This window comes from Nothobranchius furzeri, chromosome 15 (assembly GCF_043380555.1).
Source record: "Nothobranchius furzeri strain GRZ-AD chromosome 15, NfurGRZ-RIMD1, whole genome shotgun sequence".
Taxonomy (NCBI): Eukaryota; Metazoa; Chordata; class Actinopteri; order Cyprinodontiformes; family Nothobranchiidae; genus Nothobranchius; species Nothobranchius furzeri.
This window is the reverse complement of record NC_091755.1, coordinates 38,630,205-38,651,066: the sequence shown is the minus strand read 5'-3', so window position 1 is coordinate 38,651,066 and position 20,862 is coordinate 38,630,205. Positions and strand designations below refer to the sequence as shown.

Genomic DNA, 20,862 nt, shown 5'->3' with positions numbered 1-20,862 from the left:
GCCCATAAATGTGAACATGTGGCATTTATGAGGACTCCTGTCTCGCTGTTGGATCTTTGCCACAAGGAGGGCAAAGATGACCGGGTGATGCTGGGTGTGAGTTGCTCATTGTAATATGAAGTCTCTACCTGCAACACACCTGATTTTACTGTTTTGATATTAAGAGAAGACATGGCGCCTGCCGATGCTTGTGGGGAGCCCTTCCTGCCTGTGGAATGTGGAGCCGAGCCAGTATTCAATTTCAGCCGGGACAGAGAGATTGGACCCTATGGCAGTGGAGATGATGATGACCAATATCCAGTTACCACTGTACAAACAAGTGTCAACCCCACTAGGATTATATTGTCTACAACACTGGACCATGGTTCTAGGACATCTACTAAATCTATCAGACTGCCACCATGCTTCACACTTGGCCCGGAAATAAGACAGGCAAGCTTTCAGCACCTGACTCCGACTTACCTGAACAACGTCAATCAAAGCCTCGCCATGCTGCAAAGCAACATGCTTGATATAAAGGACAGCATCCAAAGTGTTGAGAACCAGCAGAGGAACCTCGGGTCCCAGCTGAAGGACCTTATTGCTCACCTTTCAAACCAAGACATGGACAAGAGGGTTACTGAGCTCAAAAGCAGCTACACCGACATGGAGGCTCGTCTTAGTAGACTAGAAGGACGTCTGGAGATTCTGATCGATGGCTTCACGGTGCTGGCTCGAGAGATGAACAAGATGAAACATACAAGACACATCTCCATAACACCCCATCAAAATCGACTTCTACCTCCAGTCACCACTGTTCTTCCTGTTTCGTTGAATTCAACACATCAGTCTCTGATGAAGTCTATACCAACTGAAACCCCACTAACTGTTAGAGCCAGCGTACCCCAAAGTATACCCACACCAAGTCTCTTCACGGACAAACAAAGCCTTCCTTCCGTCTTTCAGAGACAAAGAAAACTCAAATTAAAATCTACAAAATCTCCAAATTATGTCCCGTCTGAAAAAACAACCAGGTCAAAGGCCACGTTCGGCAAAATTAAGCCTGTTCCAAAGTCTACAGCAGTAAAACTTCCAGTGAAGCCTGAAACAGAAAGGCCACAGGGTTGGAGGTCACCTGTGGCAGCTAGACATGCTTCACAGCTAAGGCAAACAAAATCTAAGAAAGCAAAACAAGAAACAGCAGTCACAAAATTTCAACTGGAGCCTCCAGCTCGCAAATCAAAGCCTGCAGCAACCCGTCAGCTGCAAAAACAGCCAGTCCAGGCCAAAGGAGCGGATTCTGCACCGCTCACAAACAGTGGACCTGAAAGGGCTTTGAGAACACCTCCACCTGTTCAGAAGAAGTTTCATGGCAACTCAAAGAAACTGTCAAAGCAACAGAAGGACATCTCTGACGAGGACAAGAAAAGAACTGAAGAATCGGCAAAAAAGTATTTCACAGCCAAAGGGTCGGCTGAGGCTACCACCATCAGGAAGAACAAATCAAACAGGACGGTTAATGCTGACTCTGCTGTAAAAAGAAAACAAACTCTTACCAAATCTCAGACTTCTGCTCTGAAGAAAACGACTAAAAAGGCTCCGCTTAAAACACAAACAAACGGTGGTGTTCTGGGCCTGCTGAGGACCTTAACTGGAGATTACAAGCCTGGAAAGCAGAGAAATAATCTGGAAGGTTCTCTTCACATTGTCTTAGGAAAACTGGCTATTCCCATAAAGATTATCCCAGAAAAGTAAAAAAAAAATGTGTGCTACGTTCCCGGCTCTGACCCTGGTGTGTTTTACATCCCTAAAGCGTGATGAAGGGATTTATTTAGAAGTAGCACTTTTGACATTGTCCATGTCCTCTTCATTTTGAATCCATTTTCAAGCCGTGCTATTTTACAGTATATTGTTGGAACTTTTCATTAAAATCCTCTTATGAAGAGGTGAATCGTTGTTTTGGCTCTATTCTACCTCGGATGTGTTTTGTTTCCTCTTCGTTGTGCTCGTTAAATAGTTACTGTATGTTCTCATGTCTTTGAAACGTCTTTGACCTTCCCGTCTCTCTTCATTTTCACTAAGTCATTTACCAAAAATGTGTTTTCTGCTGAATAATTAGAGAATATTTTGGAAAGGTTCCCACTTTGTCTACGAGTGCTGGGTGTCTGAAGGTCCAGGCTGGATGTTTCCGGGAGCATTCTTGTTTTATTGGTTGTTCTTAGAAAGGAAAAAAGAACCAACATCAGTCAGTGATTTAAACTTTATACTTTGTTTCTGTAGTCAGTTGTTAGGCTTGATTAAACCCATCTGTATGAAAATGTGTGAACTTTTTGTTTGTTTTCAACGCAGCTAAAGTTTATAGATATTCTGGTCACATGACTGAGTTAGTCTTTTTTCAGAGTATTCCTCGTATCCGATGGCACCATCTAGTGGCCGATGAGCATATCACACCAAAAGTCTGTCGCTCTGTTTTTTTTAAGATGGCGACTTCACGTTTCTTGTTTATAAATGTGCTTCTGAAGCAGACAAATAGCTAAAACACGCTGTTTTACAAGTATTATTCTCATGTCATGCTGTGCTTTCATGTATTTATATTTCAAAGACTTTCTTGTCCTTGAAAAGTAATCAACTCTGCATCAGTCGAGGTATTCCTTAAATTTGAAGCAGGTAAGCGGTAGTCTAACGCTATTTGTTAGTTCTGGTCAGCGCTCAGTTTCCTATTGCATGGAGCTCTGCGGGGCAGGGGGCGTGTGTAGCAAAAAAATAAATAAATAAATAAAAAATATATATATATATATATATATATATATATATATATATATATATATATATATATATATATATATATATATATATATATACTTTTTGCCAGGGGCGGCGTTAGGCCCGGCTACTTGGGCTGAAGCCCCGGATCTTTCATGTTAAGCCCCGGATCTAAATCGCGGAAGTAACATGCAGTACCAAAGTCCAACAGAGAGGGCGCAGCTGGCAGTAGTTTGTATACAGCCTGCCTGAGCCTCCACCACTGAAGAAGAAGCCCTTCAGCAGCCGGTTTCTTCTACACTCTCTGTCTGAAACGCATGAGTGAGGATGGACATAAGGACGCTTTTTAGACAAAAAGTACGACAGAACCCCAGCTTTGATGAGACTGGTGTTGACTCAGGTTTGTGAGTCTTATTTGAAAATATTTGTTGTGCTGCTGGTTTGCCTAAAGTTAGCTTACTATCAGGTACAGATGTTGAAGAAAGAAAGGGAATATTTACTATCATCTCACACTAAACACTAACAGGAATAATACTCTGCCCTGAAAATGCTGAATATGTAGCTTCAGATTAAAAATTATGTGGTACAAGATATATATATATATATATATATATATATATATATATATATATATATATATATATATATATATATATATGATGTTGACTAGTGCGTGTCACATGTGTGCGCGCGTTAAGCCCCGGATCTTCTTCAGTCCTAAATCCGCCCCTGCTTTTTGCTTACATTATATCACAGTACATGATAAGATAATAATTTTTACAGATTTCTGAAATACCATAATTTCTGAAAGTAGAAAACTCCGGAAAGCTACTTTAACTTTGTGAACGACTAAAACCAAACATAATTCAATCTTTTTCCCCAAAAAGAATCAGATCTAACACCAGTTCAAGCTCTGCAACCTGCAATGTGGAAAACGTTTTCGTAACGTTGTTCTGTCAGTTTTATTATTTTTCTGTGATATTCACGTTCCTTCCAGAAAGACACCTCCTGATATGTGTGACCCCCTGACTTTTCCTCCAGCGCTATCAAAAGCTGACATTTACAGCTTCAAACCAAATGTCAGTACAGCCAATATTATTTTTAGGACAATCCCAGAAGTTTCATCTGCATGTGTGTGCCTGTATCACGGTGCAGATTCCTTCATTCTTATAGGATTTGTTATTCAAAATGCAGCTCTGATAAAGGTTACTCACAGATCCCTTCAAATATTTTGTTTCCCGCCTTGATTTGTGTATGAATCACCTCGTGGAATCGTGAGTGTGCCTAGTTCTCTCCGTCTCTTAGGTCCGTCGAAGATTAAAAAATGGAGCATTAGTGTTAGATTAGGGCTGGTGGACTGAAGTTTTAACATTTTTATCATGTTTGTGTCACTTATGCTCTTCTTGGAATAGATTTTTTTTGAATTTCAAATGAACATTTATCAGAAAAGCGGAGGTAGCCACACGTTAGTTGGCGCCTCTAGAGATAGTTTGAAAGGAGTTTCCCAAAGCAAGATGATGGCAGGAAGTCATCTATGTTGGCTGTTGACCTGTGGGCCTGCCAGAGTCCAGGTGAGGTAAGAACGACGTTTACGTTCTGTAGGACCGTGGATTTGGGCTTACAGTTGTTTTGGTGGCAGCATTGTGTGCTTGGGTTGCTGGTGCGTAGTTTTTTTATGTCATTGTATCAAGTTTTTAACTTTGCTCCTTAGCATCTTCGTCTACAGCTCATCGTGCCAACTTCCCTCACTTCTGTGCCATTTCTTTCTTTGTAATTTTTAGTTCTCATGTTAGTTTCCCCCTTTAGGCCCTAGGCCTTTTTTCTTTGGGCCCTGGCGCCTCCCAACTGGGGGCCTTTGGCGTTTCATGTCCCAAGTGTCAGTGATGGTTTGCATTCCCCGAGCACGGCTACAGCTACAATCAAACCAATTTTAGATTATAAACAAAGCAACTTGTGGTTTTTGATACATTAAGATAAAATAATACTTGAACTTTATTTTAGAAGAGCTGTCCTGTGTGAAAGTGCTAACAGGCTGGAGGTGGTATGATCAAATTCTATTTAGGGAAATTTAGTCAATTGTTTTATTTATTCCAGGGGTCCTCAGCTAAATTTGTTCAAGGTTTTTTTTTTCCAGCAGACACCAGAGAAGGTCAGATGCTCTTCTAAAATAAAGTTAAAACATCATTGTATCTTAATTTATTACAATTAAAAATGGTCTTGTTTCCCATCTGGGCTGTTTGATTGTGGTTTTAGTTGTGTTTGGAGAATGTGGACAGTTGTAGATGTTTGGGACATGTAAGTGTAGAGGCCCCCAGCTGGGGGGTGTTAGGGTTAAACAGGATAAATTATGATAACTGTTAGTTTTGCGGAGGTGCATTTTTCTTGTTTCAGCTCATGAGAGATGGAATCAACATCTGAGACATGTTGAATGTTTTTAGCAGCAGCAAAGCTTCATCCATCTCCAGCGCAGGCAGTGTTGATGTATTTATTCTGACCTGAAATGTTATTAAAATATAATACAAGTGTCTTTTTACATGGTACAAATGTAAATCCAGTGTCCAGAATAGAGATGTACATATACTGGATTAAATCCAGTAAAAACCCGAAGCATTTCCTAGACCCCGAGGACTAATTTCATCTGATTTGTGACTTTTAACAGACTTCCTGGAGTCTTGTGTCATTGTTCTTTGGAATGAAACTAGTATTGATCTTCAGTGGAAGTATTAGCTTCAACAAATTGTCTATTTTTCTTTTTTAGATGTGCTCCTGGATATGTTGGCAACCCACAGTTTGGAGAGAGATGTGTAATTGGCAATGAAGTCAACGGTAAACCTCGTGCTTTAGCTTGGAAAATTACATGTTTTCTGTTTTCTGCGTTGGGAGCTGCAGTGTGTTCATTGATGTAAATATTCTTAATTTATCAAAGTGAGAATGAACATTAGCCCTTCTGATCAGTGGCCTTGTTACAGGTAACTGTTATAACTGTGACCAAACGGGAAGTGAAAGCTGCCAGGGTGGTGCGTGTCAATGCAAGGTAATCTAACGCATTTCTTAATGCCAACTTTGTCTCTTGGGTTTTCTAGAAATAAATGACTGACTGTAATTTTTACAGATGAATGTTGAGGGCCGATCTTGTTCCGGCTGTAAGCCTGGAACTTTCCATCTGAGCCAGGAAAACAAAGATGGCTGCTTGTCCTGCTTCTGTATGGGTGTCACTCAGCAGTGTTCCAGCTCTTCATACTACAGAGACCAGGTAGGATTTTTAAAACTTTTTGCCAGCAACCACAAAATGTCACAGTTGAAAACAGTAGATAGCCACAATGCAAACAGTCACATTTAGGGAAAAGCAAACAGCTGATCAGAGCAACTACCACATTTATTTACGTTCCAAGTTTTCATGGTTTGACACATTCCGCAGCTAATTGTGGGTTTATTTCTGCAGGTCTCCACAGCTTTTTCTCCAAGAAACTTCCAGGATTTTGGTCTGGTGAACCGCCAACGAACCAGTCGTGTTTCTACTGGCTTCACCGTGGAGATTTCCACTGTTGGCACTCAGCTGTCCTACAGCAACTTTGACAACCTAGGACAAGGTCCTCACTACTGGCAGCTTCCAGAGGTTTACCAGGGAGATAAGGTCAGTATCCACCAGTAAACTACAGGACTCAGATCAGTGACTTTAGCTAGGTTGTTATAAGAACAGCCATGCAGCTGTTTAATGTGGAGCACATTGAAAACTTGTAGACCGCTTTTCTTCCACTGCTTTCTTTTTGATGTTGCTTTTTGAAACCTTACAAACTTGTATTCAGATAGCTTTTTCAATCTCTGTGCTGTTTCTTCGCCCTTTCTTCTGTGTCATTTTTTTTATTCTGTGGCGTTACAACAGGATTCATGTTGTTTTTTTATGCTACTCTTTATTTTTTGTTTGCCCTTCCCTCCATTCTCAATAGAAAGACTCTAACAATGCTCGTGTGAAAAGAGCACATCAGGTATAGTGAAGTTTTTAAATGGATGTCGTTCCATTGTTAAAGTTTGATGATGACGCCATAAGCAGTGTTGTGTTGCCTGCTTTGAATAGTTGTTTAAATTAGTTTACAGATGAAACACTGATTGGAATAATTAGCATTTATTATTCAATGCATGTCCGTGTTTGTGGATGAGAAATCTCGACCCTGACTGATAGTTTTAATCAGCAGCATGTTATTTTACTACAGTGTGTCTAAAGATGACTTGTGAGTGTTTCTTAGATTGCATAGCCAGCACAGGACTTGTTTTTGGCCTTGTGTCCCATGAGCCAGATTGATCATTGAGGGTTCGAGAGCTTCGTGATGTTGAACAATGCCTCGGTAACACTGCCACAACACCTGCAAAATTCATCAAGCTCAATGAAAAGGAAAGTGATCCGAGGGTTTCCTAATGCACATCAATAGAGTGAGTTGTACTTGGAAGAGGAGCACCTAAGGAAGGATGCTTACATTTGGCATCTAATGGCCACCAAAGAAAAATATTCAACAATCCAAAAGAGCCAGTCAGTTATCAGTGCATTGTAGGGTATGTTGTAGGGATGTAAGAAAATATCTATATGGCAATATATCGTGATTTTTTTCCTGTGATTATTACATCGATATTCAAAAGCCATGTATCTAATTCTTGAAAGAATTTACATGCAAACATTTGTGTATTTTCTTTTCGTTTTGCGCAATTCAATCGCCACCCGCTAGTTGGCAGCAGTGTGCGACGGGTTTTGTTTCCACCATTGAAATGTAAATCCCTCCATCACGGTTCAGATACCTCATGTTAAACATGTTACGTATCAGATTTGACTGTTAATTGAACATTCTTACAATAAATTCAGCAAAAAAATTGCTTGTAACGTCTGACTGAATGTATCGCAATATAACGTGATATATCGTATCGTCTCCCCTGTATCGTGATATGTATCGTATCGCCAGAATTTCAAAAATACACATCCCTGGTATGTCGAAACCCTCTTTCCGCTAACTCAGAAAGGTTAGATGTGCTGATTAGGGCCAGGCAATATAGCCTGACATCAATTTTTAGAATACAATAGGGTTCCAACACTATGCAGCATACTGCGATATTGAGGTATTTTTTCAAATAGTTTTCAAAATGTTATGTCCATTTGATCATAACATTCATAACATTTGACAGCTTTGTGCAAATGACTGAAGAAGGCTGGATTTCTGATAACATAATCAGTCTTTACTGAGTCCAGCCAATGGCATGTCTCAGTCCTCCAGTAGAAAGAGAGGAAGAAAAGTCAAACATGCAACCAGGCATTCTGCTCTGCGTGTCCTGACTTGTTACTGTGTAAAAGTGTATTTTTCAACACATTCTAATTTAACATTAAACAAAATCATTTGACTATATTTACGTTCTTTAAATAAAATCATTAGGTTTTAGACTTCTCTGTAACAACTATGTTGAACAAATTCTTTGGTATTTCAATCCGGGACACAGCTGAGCAACGTACAGTGGCTGACAGCTATTTTATATAGGGGCACAAGTCCTGAAAATAATTTTTAATATAATAAATTGTCTGAATGAGAAGTGAATTGGCTGTGATCATATGAGCATGTATGGGAAGACATGCAGATCAGATTGCAAAGAAGGAAACGTGAACCAGCCTGAAGCACACCCCACCCGCCCTAGAGCGCTTCGGCCATTCTAGGACTTTCCTGAACTTACAGCTGTCCTATTTATTTAACCGAGCATTCAAACCCAAGGAACAATGCTCGATATATTGGGTCTATTTGATATTTTGCCCACTTCGATTTAACTTTACTTATTCTGACTGCATGTGTTTGACTTTAAAAAAGAGTTTAGCATGCGATGCAAATTCTAAATTTCCCCAAATGCAACACATTGATAATGGGTGTGAGAAGATTCAAATTCAGTAGAAAATTTAAGGTTGAGTTGCATGATAAAACATCCCCATCAAGTAGAGCAGGGGTGTCCAATGCTGGTCCTGGAGGTCCGGTATCCAGCACGTTTTAGTTTTAATTCTTTTTCAACACACCTGATTTCAACCAGCAGGTGATTAACAGGCTTCTGCAGAGCCTGATGAGCTGCTGTGCAGGTGATTCAACCTTTGCATCAAGGGGCAGAGAAACCACTTAAACTTGCTGGACCCTCCAGGACCAGGATTGGGCTGTAATCTGTAGAACAACTAAGCTCTCCACCTCCACCTTCATCATTAATGTTCCCATACCTGTCCTCTGTGTCTCTGATTGACCCTACCTCCCAGGCTGATGTCAGAAAGCTGGATGCCGAGGTCTGGGCACTCCTGTCTAATTTCTCCTATGGTCAAGTTGGTTCCTCTCCATTCTACTCCTCCTCTAAAACCTCTTCCCGACACCCAACTTCCTCTTCCTTTCACTGGTCTTTACATAACTTCAGCCCCCCCTCCCTTCCATTTGACATCTCTTCTTCTGTTAAACCAACTCGACCTCAACCTTACTCCCCAGGTCATGCTCCCCGTCCTAAGGTACTCTCTGTTGGAGTCTGCATGGGTTGGGACATGTACGATATTAAAAAATATATATTTCTTACTCATATTTCTAACTTTTTGCTGTTGTTGTTGTTGCTTTCTGGAATATGTTTCTGTCGTGGATCAACAGAGCAAGAACAAGACTCCCAGCACTTCTGGGAGCAGCAGCAAGGTAGACATTAGCACGGCTAAGTGAAGTACTTCATGATTTTGCTTTTTGCCTGTTCATGTTAAAAAATATGTGACCTATTAGTGCATTTTTTTTTTGACAGTTAAATCACCTAGAGGGAATGTTTGAATCCTGGTCAAAATACTACAAGATTGCATTACAAGTGCATACTTGTGTCATCGATTTTCATGGCTGTTTTCTTTTTGAAAAACTTTAGGCAGTAAAGTAAGACAGCTGATTCCACTCCTCCCTTGTCTGTCCTCTAGTAGGTATTAGAGATGGTTGGACACACAAAAATCACTCTAAAGCCAGCTCTTCATTTTTCAACCCAACAGTTCACAGGGTGCTAATCATAGAACAGCACTTAAGGTATTAAGTCATAGGTCTTTAGGACGCATGGGACTTCACTGTTAGGTCCCTGTACGATCTGTGCCAGAGCTTTGTCTGCATTGGAGAGACCCGATCCTCAGGCCACCAAAACAGATCCCCTCAACAGCTTGGCTGCACCTAGATGTCCTGTCTAAAAAGTTATGAACAGAATCTGTGACAAAGGGCAGCCTTGGCAGAGTCCAACTCTCACAGGAAACAAGACCGACTTACTGCGGGCAATACGGACCCAGCTCTGACACGATCATACACGGACCTAACAGTCCATATCAGAGAGCCTGGTACCCCATACTGCCGGAGTACCCCCACAGGTCCCCCCATGGAATGCGATTGAACGCCTTGTCCAAATCCACAAGACACGTGTAGATTGGTCGGACTCCCATGCACCCTTCAGGACCCCCTAAGGGTATAGAGCTGGTCCAGTGTTCCACGGCCATTAAGAAAACCGCATTGCTCCTCCAGAATCCGAGGTTCGACAATCCAACGGACCCTCCTCTCCAGAACCCCTGAATAGAGGATAACAGGAAGGTTCAAGGTTATGATAACCCTGTAGTTGAAACAAATCATGCGGCCCCCTTTTTAAATAGGAGGACCCCCCCCCCCCCCCGCCCCTTAACCAGTTTGCCAGTCCAGTGGAACTGCCCTTGATGTCCATATGATATTGCAGAGTCACATCAGCCAACACAGCGCTACGACATCCAGAGCATCAAGGAGCTTTTTGACAACCTCAGTGACCTCAGCACCAGAGATTGTAGAGTCCAACCCAAAGTCTCCAGGATCCACTTCCTCACTGGAAGATGTGCCGGTGGGATTGAGAAGGTCTTTGAAGTATTCTACCCACAGATCCACAACGTCCAGCGTACAGGTCACCAGCACACCGTCCCCACTATAAACAGTGTTGATAGCGCACTGCTTTCCCCTCATGAGGCGCTGGATGGTGGACCAGAATCTCCTCAAAGCCGTGCAGAAGTCTTGCTCCGTGGTCTCACTGAACTCCTCCCACATGGGGTTTTTGACTCCACAACTACCTGAGCTGCATTCCTCTTGGACTGCCGGTACTAATCAGCTGCCTCTGGAGTCCCAAAGGCCAAAAAGACCTGATAGGACTCTTTTTTCAGCTTGACAGCATCCCTAACCACCAGCGGGTTCAAGGGTTGCCTCCGTAAAAGGCACAGACGACCTTGCGGCCACAGCTCTGGTCGGCCGCTTCAACAATGGAGGCACGGAACAGGATCCATTCAAACTCAATGTCCACATCCGTGGAACAACACATGAAGAGTTTGGATTGTCCAAGGCGTGGTGTAGGCACAGCTAGCTGACTATCCTTTGATGACCAGAGTGGCTGAGCCATGACGTAAGCCTTTACAAGAGGTTTCAGGTAGATGGGAGCTTTACCATCCAGGACTTTGTACGCCACCATTAGCAATTTGAACTTGATGCGTGCTGCTAACGGTAACCAATGGAGCTCAGTGAGCAAAGGGGTGACGTGTGCTCTTTAAGGCTGGTTGAAGACCAGATGTGCTGCTGCATTCTGGACCATTTAAAGAGGTCTCACAGTACAGCCTGGAAGACCATTTAAATAGGCATTGCAGTGGTCGAGGCGGGAGATGGCAGTAGGTTGCATCAGGAGCTGGGTGGCATGTTGTGTTAGATATGGTCTGCTCTTTTGTATGTTACACAGCGTGAAACGACATGAACGAGCAGCAAAGGCAATGTGATCTTTAAAGGTCAGCGGGTCATCAATTACAGCTCCCAAGTTTCGAACTGTCACTGCTAACAGAGCTGTTTCAGTGGAGTGGCCATTTTTGAACCCACATCGGTATGGGTCAAGAAGACAATTCTGTGACGTGCGTTCTGTGACCTGCTTGAAGGCTGCCTTTTTATTTTTTCACATCGGATTTGTTTTACTAATCACTTTTAGTGGGACGTTAAGGGAGAGGCTGTAGCAGAGAGCATGTTGTTGAATAATGTATTTTTATGTACAATTCCTTGCTCTTCTATGCTATGCTTCCTGTTTGCTCATCTATCCGCTTACAATGTATCCTTCCTGCTTCCGTCTGTTGCTCATTCTCCCACGCATCTATCACCTCTCAGTACGCTCTGGTCTACAAAGGTTTCAACACACAGCAGGATGATGTGCTCTACTGGCAGCTCCCTGGCCAGTTCACAGGGGAAAAGGTAAAAATAAAGCCTGGTTTAGTCCATCGTCAACTGCTCATTCATCCTGAATTATCATCCATCCAAGTATGTCCCTAAATTTCTGCTCAGTAATGTTAGGGTTAACAATCACTACCAAGCTTCATAGCACACCCCCATGGGTCAGTCAGAGTTCTGACTGGAGCAGTCAGCACAGTCTCTGGAGGTCTCCACTAAGGAAGGGGTGCAATGTCCTTAGATTGCCTGGAAGTTCTGATAGTTAGTGTTTTGAATCTGCCAGGCCGTGTTAAGTTAGAAAAAAGCATCCCTTCCCTCAAAACAGGGTATCCGCGGGTCCTTAAAAAGTCTTAAAAAGTCTTAAATTAGCTTTCCCAAATTTAAGGTCTTAAAAATCCTTAAAAATGACAAATAATCCTTAAATACAGCTTTCAAAGGTCTTAAATTACCAAAGACCTAATAAACAAGATTCTTTTATTTCTATAAAATTTTCCTGAATTTCTAGTTGGTGTTCAGCGCTTTTTGTGTACGATGTTGGCAAAAGCGGAACCGTACACATTCAGTTGGTTGTGAAAGGGGGCTATTTTTAGATGAGCACATTAGCTGGTTAAGCTAGTGGGAGCTTGTGCCATGGGGAAGTGCAAGTTTAATGGTAACTGGATGGCTAATCCTTGCGACATAGGTTAGCACCGGTTCCAGGCAATAGCTGGAAATTATAGCTTAAATTTAATTTTAAAAATAGCTTAAATTTGGTCAAAGAGGCCTTAAAAAAGGTCTTAAAAAGTCTTAAAATTGGCTCCCGTAAACCTGCAGATACCCTGTCAAAAACTAGATTCCAGTCTCTGATAATGTCTGCTTGTCGTGCTCTTATAATACAGCATATGTCTTATTCAGACTAACAGAAATTAGTAGAATAATTCAGTAATACATCTCTGCTTCCAGAATTGTGTGTAATATTTTAATTGAATTGATTTAGGATGTACCAATACTGACACCTGGACTACATGCAGGGCAGGTCTGACACAGTTTCCTTGTACTCATAAAAGCATTCAGATGCTGCTGAGCAGATGTCATTTTGATCAATGTAATGTTAAAGCTAGAAACCAATACCTTTTCTCCACCTTTAGATGATTCCCTCTGACATAAACATTCAGATTGCTGCTTTAGGCAGCGAGGGACAAGAAACTCTGGAGATGCATCAAGTGTTCCTGTACCTTTATTAGTAACGTCCAGACCTTCCTGATGCCGTCAAGGACACACATCTGTTGCTTGCAGCTGATCTCTGCTCACTATGTGGTGGCAGATTTTATCTAGCTGCGTTTTGCTAACAGCTACAATAACAACAAAATCAAAAGATGGTCTAAAGCGGTCAACATCATAAAAAACTTTCATCATATTTTTAGAACTTCAAAACAAGTTTACTGTAAAAGTTAAATCAGTCGTAGACGTGTGTCTACTAAAATGTTTCTGAGATTTGTTAACTCATTCGCTGCCGTCCGTTTCCTGATCGGTAAAGCCCTTCGCTGACAGCGTTTCTCACCGTTTTTACCGTTGCGCTCTAGGATGATGTCGACGCCAAAACAATCAAAACAAAGAGGAGACTCACCTCTTACATCCGCGTGTTTCGAGCATTATCCGTTCTTTCATAATCGGTTGTCGAGTTGTGATCGGCAGACGCTTTTCCGGTTCGCGCCTCACTTTTTTACAGGAACGGCCCAAAACGATCTCCTAACACATGGATTTTCTGCTTCCTGATCACATGACGTGTGCGGAGTGTAGGTCGGCGTCAGAGCTGAGATGTTTGTTCTCTCGGCGCCGGGGCTCGTTCCGATGCCCACACAGTAAAAACATGCAAATGACGACTTTAGTCGTCAACGGCAGTGAACGGTTGGATCTAAAATGACGACTTTAAGCCGGGCGTACACTGTGCGACTTTTTCACTTTTTTGAGCCGATTTTCCAGTCGTGCGAGAATCCACGACATCGGGGCGAGTTTTGCGCCGAGCGGTCGTGTAGTGTACAGGGGGTTACGAGAGGCGATTAACACCACGTGACCAGCTGCCGATCAGCAGTCGTGAGGTCGCACAGACTTCTGGAGTGTTTAATATTTCGCTCGTCCCTCGTGAGGGTATCGCACTGTTGAAGCGGCGCTGCGAGCAGCTGCGACCCAAAATGTATCAGAACCGCTCACGGCGCATGCGCAATCCTGCATCAACGCCGCTCGCTCGCTATTTCCCTAATAACACATGCTGTTCGTTTTTATTTCTACACGTTTTTTTTACTCACAAAGATTGTCAAGAAAGCGTGTTTGTCGTGTTCATGTCAAATTAAACTGATCACAAAACACAGATTTACTTTCTTTATTTCGTTTTCCTCATCCAACCCCCATAAATCCCCGTGTGTCCTCCTGCAGCACTCCCGAAGGACAACAGGCAAAACAAGACAAAAACGTCTAACGTGTTGAGTAAAAACGGCTATTTTTAGCATATTTTTAGGTCCGACGTGTTGCTACCAGACGTACAGCGTGAGCAGTCAGGTCGCATCCGAGAACTGGGTCGTGCAGTGTGAGCGCATGACTCGTGAGATCTGCCCTGCGAGGAAGTCGTACAGTTTGAGCTGAAGATGAGTGCTACGAGTGAAAAAGTCGCACAGTGTCCGCCCGGCTTTAGTCGTCAATGGCAGTGAATGAGTTAAAGAAGTCCTTCACTGAGAAACCACTTTTAATTATTTTTGAAAATGATCTTGGCCTGTTCAGCTTCTAAGACCCGTCAGCTGGCGCAGGTCCCCATTACTGTGATACGCTACCCCGGACACCTCGACCTCCCCAAAAAACTGTTGTGATTCAGAGGGGTGTCCAGGGAAAGGCCTGGGGTAGCACATGCCACCCTTAACATGTGACTGGCCACGCCAGGAGCCACCCCCTTCAGTTCCATTTAAATTGACTTTACATTGTCGACAAAACTTGGATATAAACCCCAAAACTGTAGTGGCAACATGTACCTTTAGCATTGGTTTCTAGCCCCAGGCCTACAGAACGGTGAGCATTTAAGGTGAGCAAGGCCCGGTTACGCCACCGTTGTGCATGCTCAAAACCATCCAAAAAACATCACACTCTTCACTAGTTACTGTTTTAGGTTCATTTGCCATTTTAAGTGTATAAATGTTAGTGTACAGTCAAGCTCTTATTTAGTTGATTTTGCACAAGTGCTAACTACACTTTTCATCCTCCAGGTGGGTTCTTATGGTGGTAAACTTAAATACACCATCTCCTATGTGGCTGGTCCAAGAGGAACGCTCCTAGAAGAGGCTGATGTCCAGATTATTGTGAGTTTGCCTTCCAGCCGGTGTGCTGTTTTCTGTCAACACTCCGTGCATCTGCTGGATTTACTCATCGGCCTGTGTTTCCGCAGGGTAACGACATCACCCTGGTCGCTCGTCAGACCTGGCAAAGGAGGCAGCAGGGCAGCAGAGAGAGCAAACAGTTTGAGATCATCTTCAGGGAGGTGAGCACCTGGTCATCATTAAATACTGCTGCTCTTTTAAAATAAACTGTAGGACAAGTGGATTTTTCTAACTATATTTTATTCCAGAAAGTAAATAACATCAAAAATATCATCTTGATTCAAACAGAAGGTTATGGTAGAAGCGGAACAGTTAAAGTAAATGTTGGGAGGAGGATGATAACTCTTGGTGAAGGTTTGTTTGTGCTTCATAGGAATATTGGAAGCGACCTGATGGCATGCCGGCCAACCGAGAGCACCTGATGATGGTTCTGGCTGACCTTGACGATATCCTGATCCAAGCATCCTACTCCACAGAGATGATCTCATCTAGCATCTCTGACATCAGCATGGACATTGCTGTGCCAAACTACAGCGGCCTGGCACAGGCCCTCGAGGTGGAGCAGTGCCGCTGTCCACCTGGGTACCAGGGACTCTCCTGCCAGGTCATTATAACTAAAACATGCTATTTGTAATGTTATACGTAAAACAACCGTACTTTGGGAGGTTTTAAAAATGATCTTGCCTTGCATGTGTGTGTGTTTTAGGATTGTGCACCAGGATACACTCGCACAGGTGGAGGTTTATATCTGGGCCACTGTGAGCTGTGTGAGTGCAACGGCCACTCCGACTCATGCCATCCTGAAGTTGGCATCTGTACGGTACGGATCTGGGGACAAGCACATGACTGATACAGATCTGTAGGACACAGACCTACTCTGAGATGAACAGTTGGGCAAATAAAGCAAGTGTGTGTGTGTGTGTGTGTGTGTGTGTGTGTGTGTGTGTGTGTGTGTGTGTGTGTGTGTGTGTGTGTGTGTGTGTGTGTGTGTGTGTGTGTGTGTGTGTGTGTGTGTTTGCAGAGCTGCCTGCACAACACTGAGGGTGAGCTGTGTGACCAGTGTGCTCCAGGCTTCTTTGGCGACCCAACTGCTGGCACTCCAGAGGACTGCCAGCCATGCTCCTGTCCTCACACTGACCCAGACAACCAGTAAGTCCTGGCACACACACACACACACACACACACACACACACACACACACACACACACACACACACACACACACACACACACACACACACAAGATCTCACATCCCACCTCTCGGTCCTTTCATTTATAGACTTTGGACCCTTGTTTTCTCACCATCTGAAGAACGTGCACGGTTCTTAGTTTTAGTGCAACATTTGAAATTTATTTACATTTATAAGGTGCAAAAAGAAGGCTGCTGTCTGACAGGGACAAGGTTGCAGGTTCAAATCCCTGCAATGTTTCAGTTTCTTCCACAGACCAAAAACATGCATCAAATGTTGGTTGGAGACTCTTAATTGTCTTTAGGTGTGGATGTGTGTATCTGGGTGTTTGTCTTTCTTTGTCCCTGAGATGGACTAGAGACCTGTCCAGGGTGTCCCCTCCTCCTGCCCTCTGACTGCAGAAGTTAGACCCCAGCTCTCCACAACACAAATGATGATGAAACTTTACAAATAAGCCTTCCTTTCTACATTAACAAAAACATTTTTATTTTTTTCCCCCGTGTCCTGTCTGGCTGTGAAGCAAGCAGAATTGATGTCTGAATGCTGGTGACAAGCCTTACAGATTTACTCTCAGGTGGAGCATCAAAGCGTCTGCTTTTAATGTCACGCCTGATACTTAAAACTTTATTGTTATTGTTCTTGAATGCTTCTTAATTCCGACCAGACACGGAGTCAGAGGTGAAAGAAAAAGGAAGAGACAAAAGGTGGGGAGAGAGGGGGGAAAAGGTTGGGGGTGGTTTCCACAAAAATACACAATAATGAACAAGAGTCTGCTTCTAGACCTGCAGAAAGAGAAGAGCAGAAAAAAATGGGACACACAACAACACATCAGGAGCAAGCTATCACTGCGTCAACCTGATGATGAAATATAAAATCAACATTGTTTAACTGAATAGTCACACGATAATAAATCACAGTGCATTTAGTGGCAACGACAGCCTTAAGACATGTGTTGAATGTGCCCAAGTCCATACTTTTGAGAGCACCATGTGAGCACCTGTGTGTGTACACGCGCTTGTTTATGTAAAGTTTATCTTTAGGAGCGTCCAATAGAGAGTGTGAGGGACCACAGATCCGCCCCCCAAAGATGTGTAGGAGACGGGGGGAGCTCCAAGTCCCAGAGATCCAGGCGCTGCCCCAGAACGCAGGAACCCCAAGGAGACTGCAACCAGGAAGGCCCCCGCCCCCCTCGAGAGGCACAGAGGATTGCCCCGGGGGGCCACAACCAGCAGCCGGCAGAGTCCGGGAGATATCAGCGGCAATCCCGCAAGCCCGCCCGCAGCCTCCCACCCCCTAGCCGGCCGAGCCCGGGACCCAGCGACCAGGGACCCAGGGGCGACCAACTCCGCTGGGGACCCAGACCCCACCAGGCAGCCACCGGGATTGATCAGGCAGATGCCAAAAATCTTAAACCCCCTGACCCGGGAGCCACGAACACTCAGGCAGACAGCACACTCCACACCAGGTGTGGCAGGGAGAGGGGAGATGAATATCTATATCATTAAAAGAAGTCCCAGGAGAAGGGAGGAGTCAAAGGCCCCACCTGACATATACAGTCATACACAAACACAGTCACACACTCCCTCCCTCATGCTCACACATACACATACAACCAACGACTTACAAAAATGCACGCAGCACACCCACTCATGCTCCCCATACACACCCTATTCACTCTGGTACCGGTACTGCTGCACATGGGGTACAACCATCACCGGTTCCCAGAGTTCGACCCTTTCTGCTGGGGTGCTGATGAGCAGGCTCCCCCGCCTAACGCTGATCACTGCAACCCACCACCCCAGACCCCAACCGGACGGCCAGATCTCCCTCCTAGCCTCCAGCCCCAGGAAGCCAAGCGACAACAGAGGTGTGCTAAGACCCCTAGTCTCCCTCCGCCTGCTCCATTATGGTGTTGTGTGTTGACGAGGTGTATTCCATGGCTGTGGTGAGCGGGCATTGTCAAAAACATTTTACCAAATACCATCAAAAAGTCAACGAGTATTTAAGAGTACACTCTTAAACATTCCTCCATAAAACAGAACACATCTAAAAAAATGTCTTCATGTAATTAAACACTGAAACAAAAACTTTGTTGTACCGGAAAAAAAATATACCACATTTCCAAACCTAATTTGAGTGCTTGAGTGGTGTTAAGCTGTTGGACATCATCACATTCAATAGAAAAACATTTGATTCAGGGGCCCCATATGCCGGTCAACAAGGCCACTACCCAGCATGTTTTTGTTGTTTCCCCATTCCTATGCACTAAATTCAACGGTTGAAATACCTGCTGACTAAAATCAGGTGTGGTGAAGCAGGAAAACATCTAAAACACACTGAATGGTGGCACTCGAGGACAGAAGTTTGAGATCTCTGATATTTATAAACCCTTAGTTGAATCTTTGAGCTGGACTCACGTTTGTCCTCCGTACCCCAGGTTCTCCCCTACCTGTGAGAGCCTCGGTAACGGAGACTACCAGTGCACCGCCTGCCAGCCTGGCTACACCGGACAGTACTGTGAACGGTAAGGCAGCTCTGGGACTGTTCTTACTCTTTAGGGAAAAGTTCAAGTTATCAACATTGATTCTTAGAAATGTTCCCAGGTTAAATCGTCATTGTGGTTTATTATTTTTTTTAATATATAAATGTTCTTCAGGTGTGCTCCTGGGTATGTGGGCAACCCACAGGCAAGGGAAAAGTGTCGTCCAAAGGATGGTAAGATTGCACTGATGCATGCTTGCATATTAGAGATGAAAAAGTTAGATATCATCATCGTCGTCTTTATTTACATAGCACTGCTTTACATCTGCAAAGGGTCCCAAAAGCGCTGAATAGACAAGCTAAGAGCACATGTGCATAAAAAAGATCAAACTAATCACAAAAGCATTAGACGTGAAACTTTAAAGTAAAAATAACAATTAAACAGGCAAATATTTGTACATCCTTCCTTTAGGAAACCTAATCCAGGAGTTTGCCGATGATGTTTCCTATCATCTCTTTGCTGATGATCTTCAGCTGTATTGTTCTTTCAAGCCTTCTGACGTTAAAAAATTGCATTCTTTATTATCATGTTTTGAGCGAATCAAACAGTGGCTCGGTGCAAATGCCTTACGGCTGAACTCAGACAAAACTGAAGTACAGGTGATTGCCCCCGATAATGCTGTTCCAGGGATTCACCAGCAGTTAGGTGATCTGAGTTTGTCTGTAAAACCTACCCTTAGAAACCTTGGAGTTTTCTTTGACAAGGGAATGTCTCTTGAACATCACTCAAAGCAGTTAACTAGAAACTGTTTTTACCACTTGAGACAAATTTCTAAACTCAGAACAATGGTGTCTAAAATTGATCTTGAGTTGATTATTCATGCGTTTACATCATCCCGTTTAGACTACTGTAATAGTTTATTTTCTTGTCTAAACAAAAAAGAGCTGTCCCGCTTACAACAAGTCCAGAATTGTGCAGCTAGAATTCTGACCCGTGACAACGGAAGGGCCCACATTACCCCCATTTTAAAAGCTCTTCATTGGCTTCCAATCTCATTTTGCATCAATTTTAAAATTCTTGTGCTGACTTTCAGAGCGCTGCATGGTCTGGCTCCATTGTATGTTCGAGACATGCTCTGCCCTTACACGCCTTCTCGCAGGCTGAGATCATTGGATCAAAACCTTTTAATGGTCCCACGTACTCAGTTCAGGACACGAGGAGATCGCTCATTCCAGGCCGTCGCTCCTAGGCTCTGGAATGAGCTACCTCTGTCTTTACGCTCAATCGACTCAGTTGATGTTTTTAAGAGCAATCTTAAAACCCATTTGTTTCTCTTAAACTTAGTCTCATTCGGATTGGTTGTACTTGACACTATGTATATTGTGGCTGTATTTTACTGTATTTACATGTTGTTGCCTTTTAACTTGTGAAGCACTTTGTGACCTTTTTGTCTGTGAGAGGTGCTATACAAATAAAGTTACTTACGTACTTACTATGAGAAGTGGGAAACTCATCATGACACATCAAAATGAAAGGCTGATGATCAACACTGAGATTTTATTCTGTAATGAAGGAGCTTGTCGCACACTTGACACTTCTATTCCAGAGAAGAGTGGCCATGACTGAGAAAGCTCCATCACCTCCTGTTTTACACTCAGACCTTGTTCTTCTGGCCAAAGAGATTATATTGAGACATACTGCATAGGTGTCACCAGCATATGTTCTGGTTTGGTGCTGGTGGACCAGCAGAACTATGCCGGGTTTTTCAGCAGGGTTGTGCAACTGGTCGGTTAGGTACAAAGGAGCATATGCCCTGGAGTGATTTAAAAACATTCACAGAAATTTGAAAACTAGCCAAGCTCTGTACTGGAAGCCAATGTAGAGTAGC

The 20,862-nt window shown here is 43.4% G+C and overlaps 1 protein-coding gene across 5 annotated transcripts in view; it reads left to right on the top strand.

Annotated features, from left to right (window-relative positions):
* Positions 1 to 20,862, top strand: part of hspg2 (heparan sulfate proteoglycan 2) — a 169,979-nt gene that overhangs the window by 104,832 nt on the left and 44,285 nt on the right. For 4 of the 5 annotated variants that reach the window (XM_070544796.1, XM_070544795.1, XM_070544794.1 and 1 more), the window contains 15 exons: positions 5,501 to 5,568; positions 5,712 to 5,776; positions 5,855 to 5,995; positions 6,185 to 6,376; positions 6,690 to 6,728; positions 9,008 to 9,247; positions 9,381 to 9,422; positions 11,901 to 11,984; positions 15,191 to 15,283; positions 15,370 to 15,462; positions 15,675 to 15,905; positions 16,008 to 16,121; positions 16,323 to 16,450; positions 18,930 to 19,016; positions 19,149 to 19,207. In XM_070544796.1, coding sequence (XP_070400897.1) covers positions 5,501 to 5,568; positions 5,712 to 5,776; positions 5,855 to 5,995; positions 6,185 to 6,376; positions 6,690 to 6,728; positions 9,008 to 9,247; positions 9,381 to 9,422; positions 11,901 to 11,984; positions 15,191 to 15,283; positions 15,370 to 15,462; positions 15,675 to 15,905; positions 16,008 to 16,121; positions 16,323 to 16,450; positions 18,930 to 19,016; positions 19,149 to 19,207 — 1,676 coding nt within the window. The remainder of the gene's footprint in view (positions 1 to 5,500; positions 5,569 to 5,711; positions 5,777 to 5,854; positions 5,996 to 6,184; positions 6,377 to 6,689; positions 6,729 to 9,007; positions 9,248 to 9,380; positions 9,423 to 11,900; positions 11,985 to 15,190; positions 15,284 to 15,369; positions 15,463 to 15,674; positions 15,906 to 16,007; positions 16,122 to 16,322; positions 16,451 to 18,929; positions 19,017 to 19,148; positions 19,208 to 20,862) is intronic. The other variant, XM_070544797.1, reaches the window with a different exon arrangement.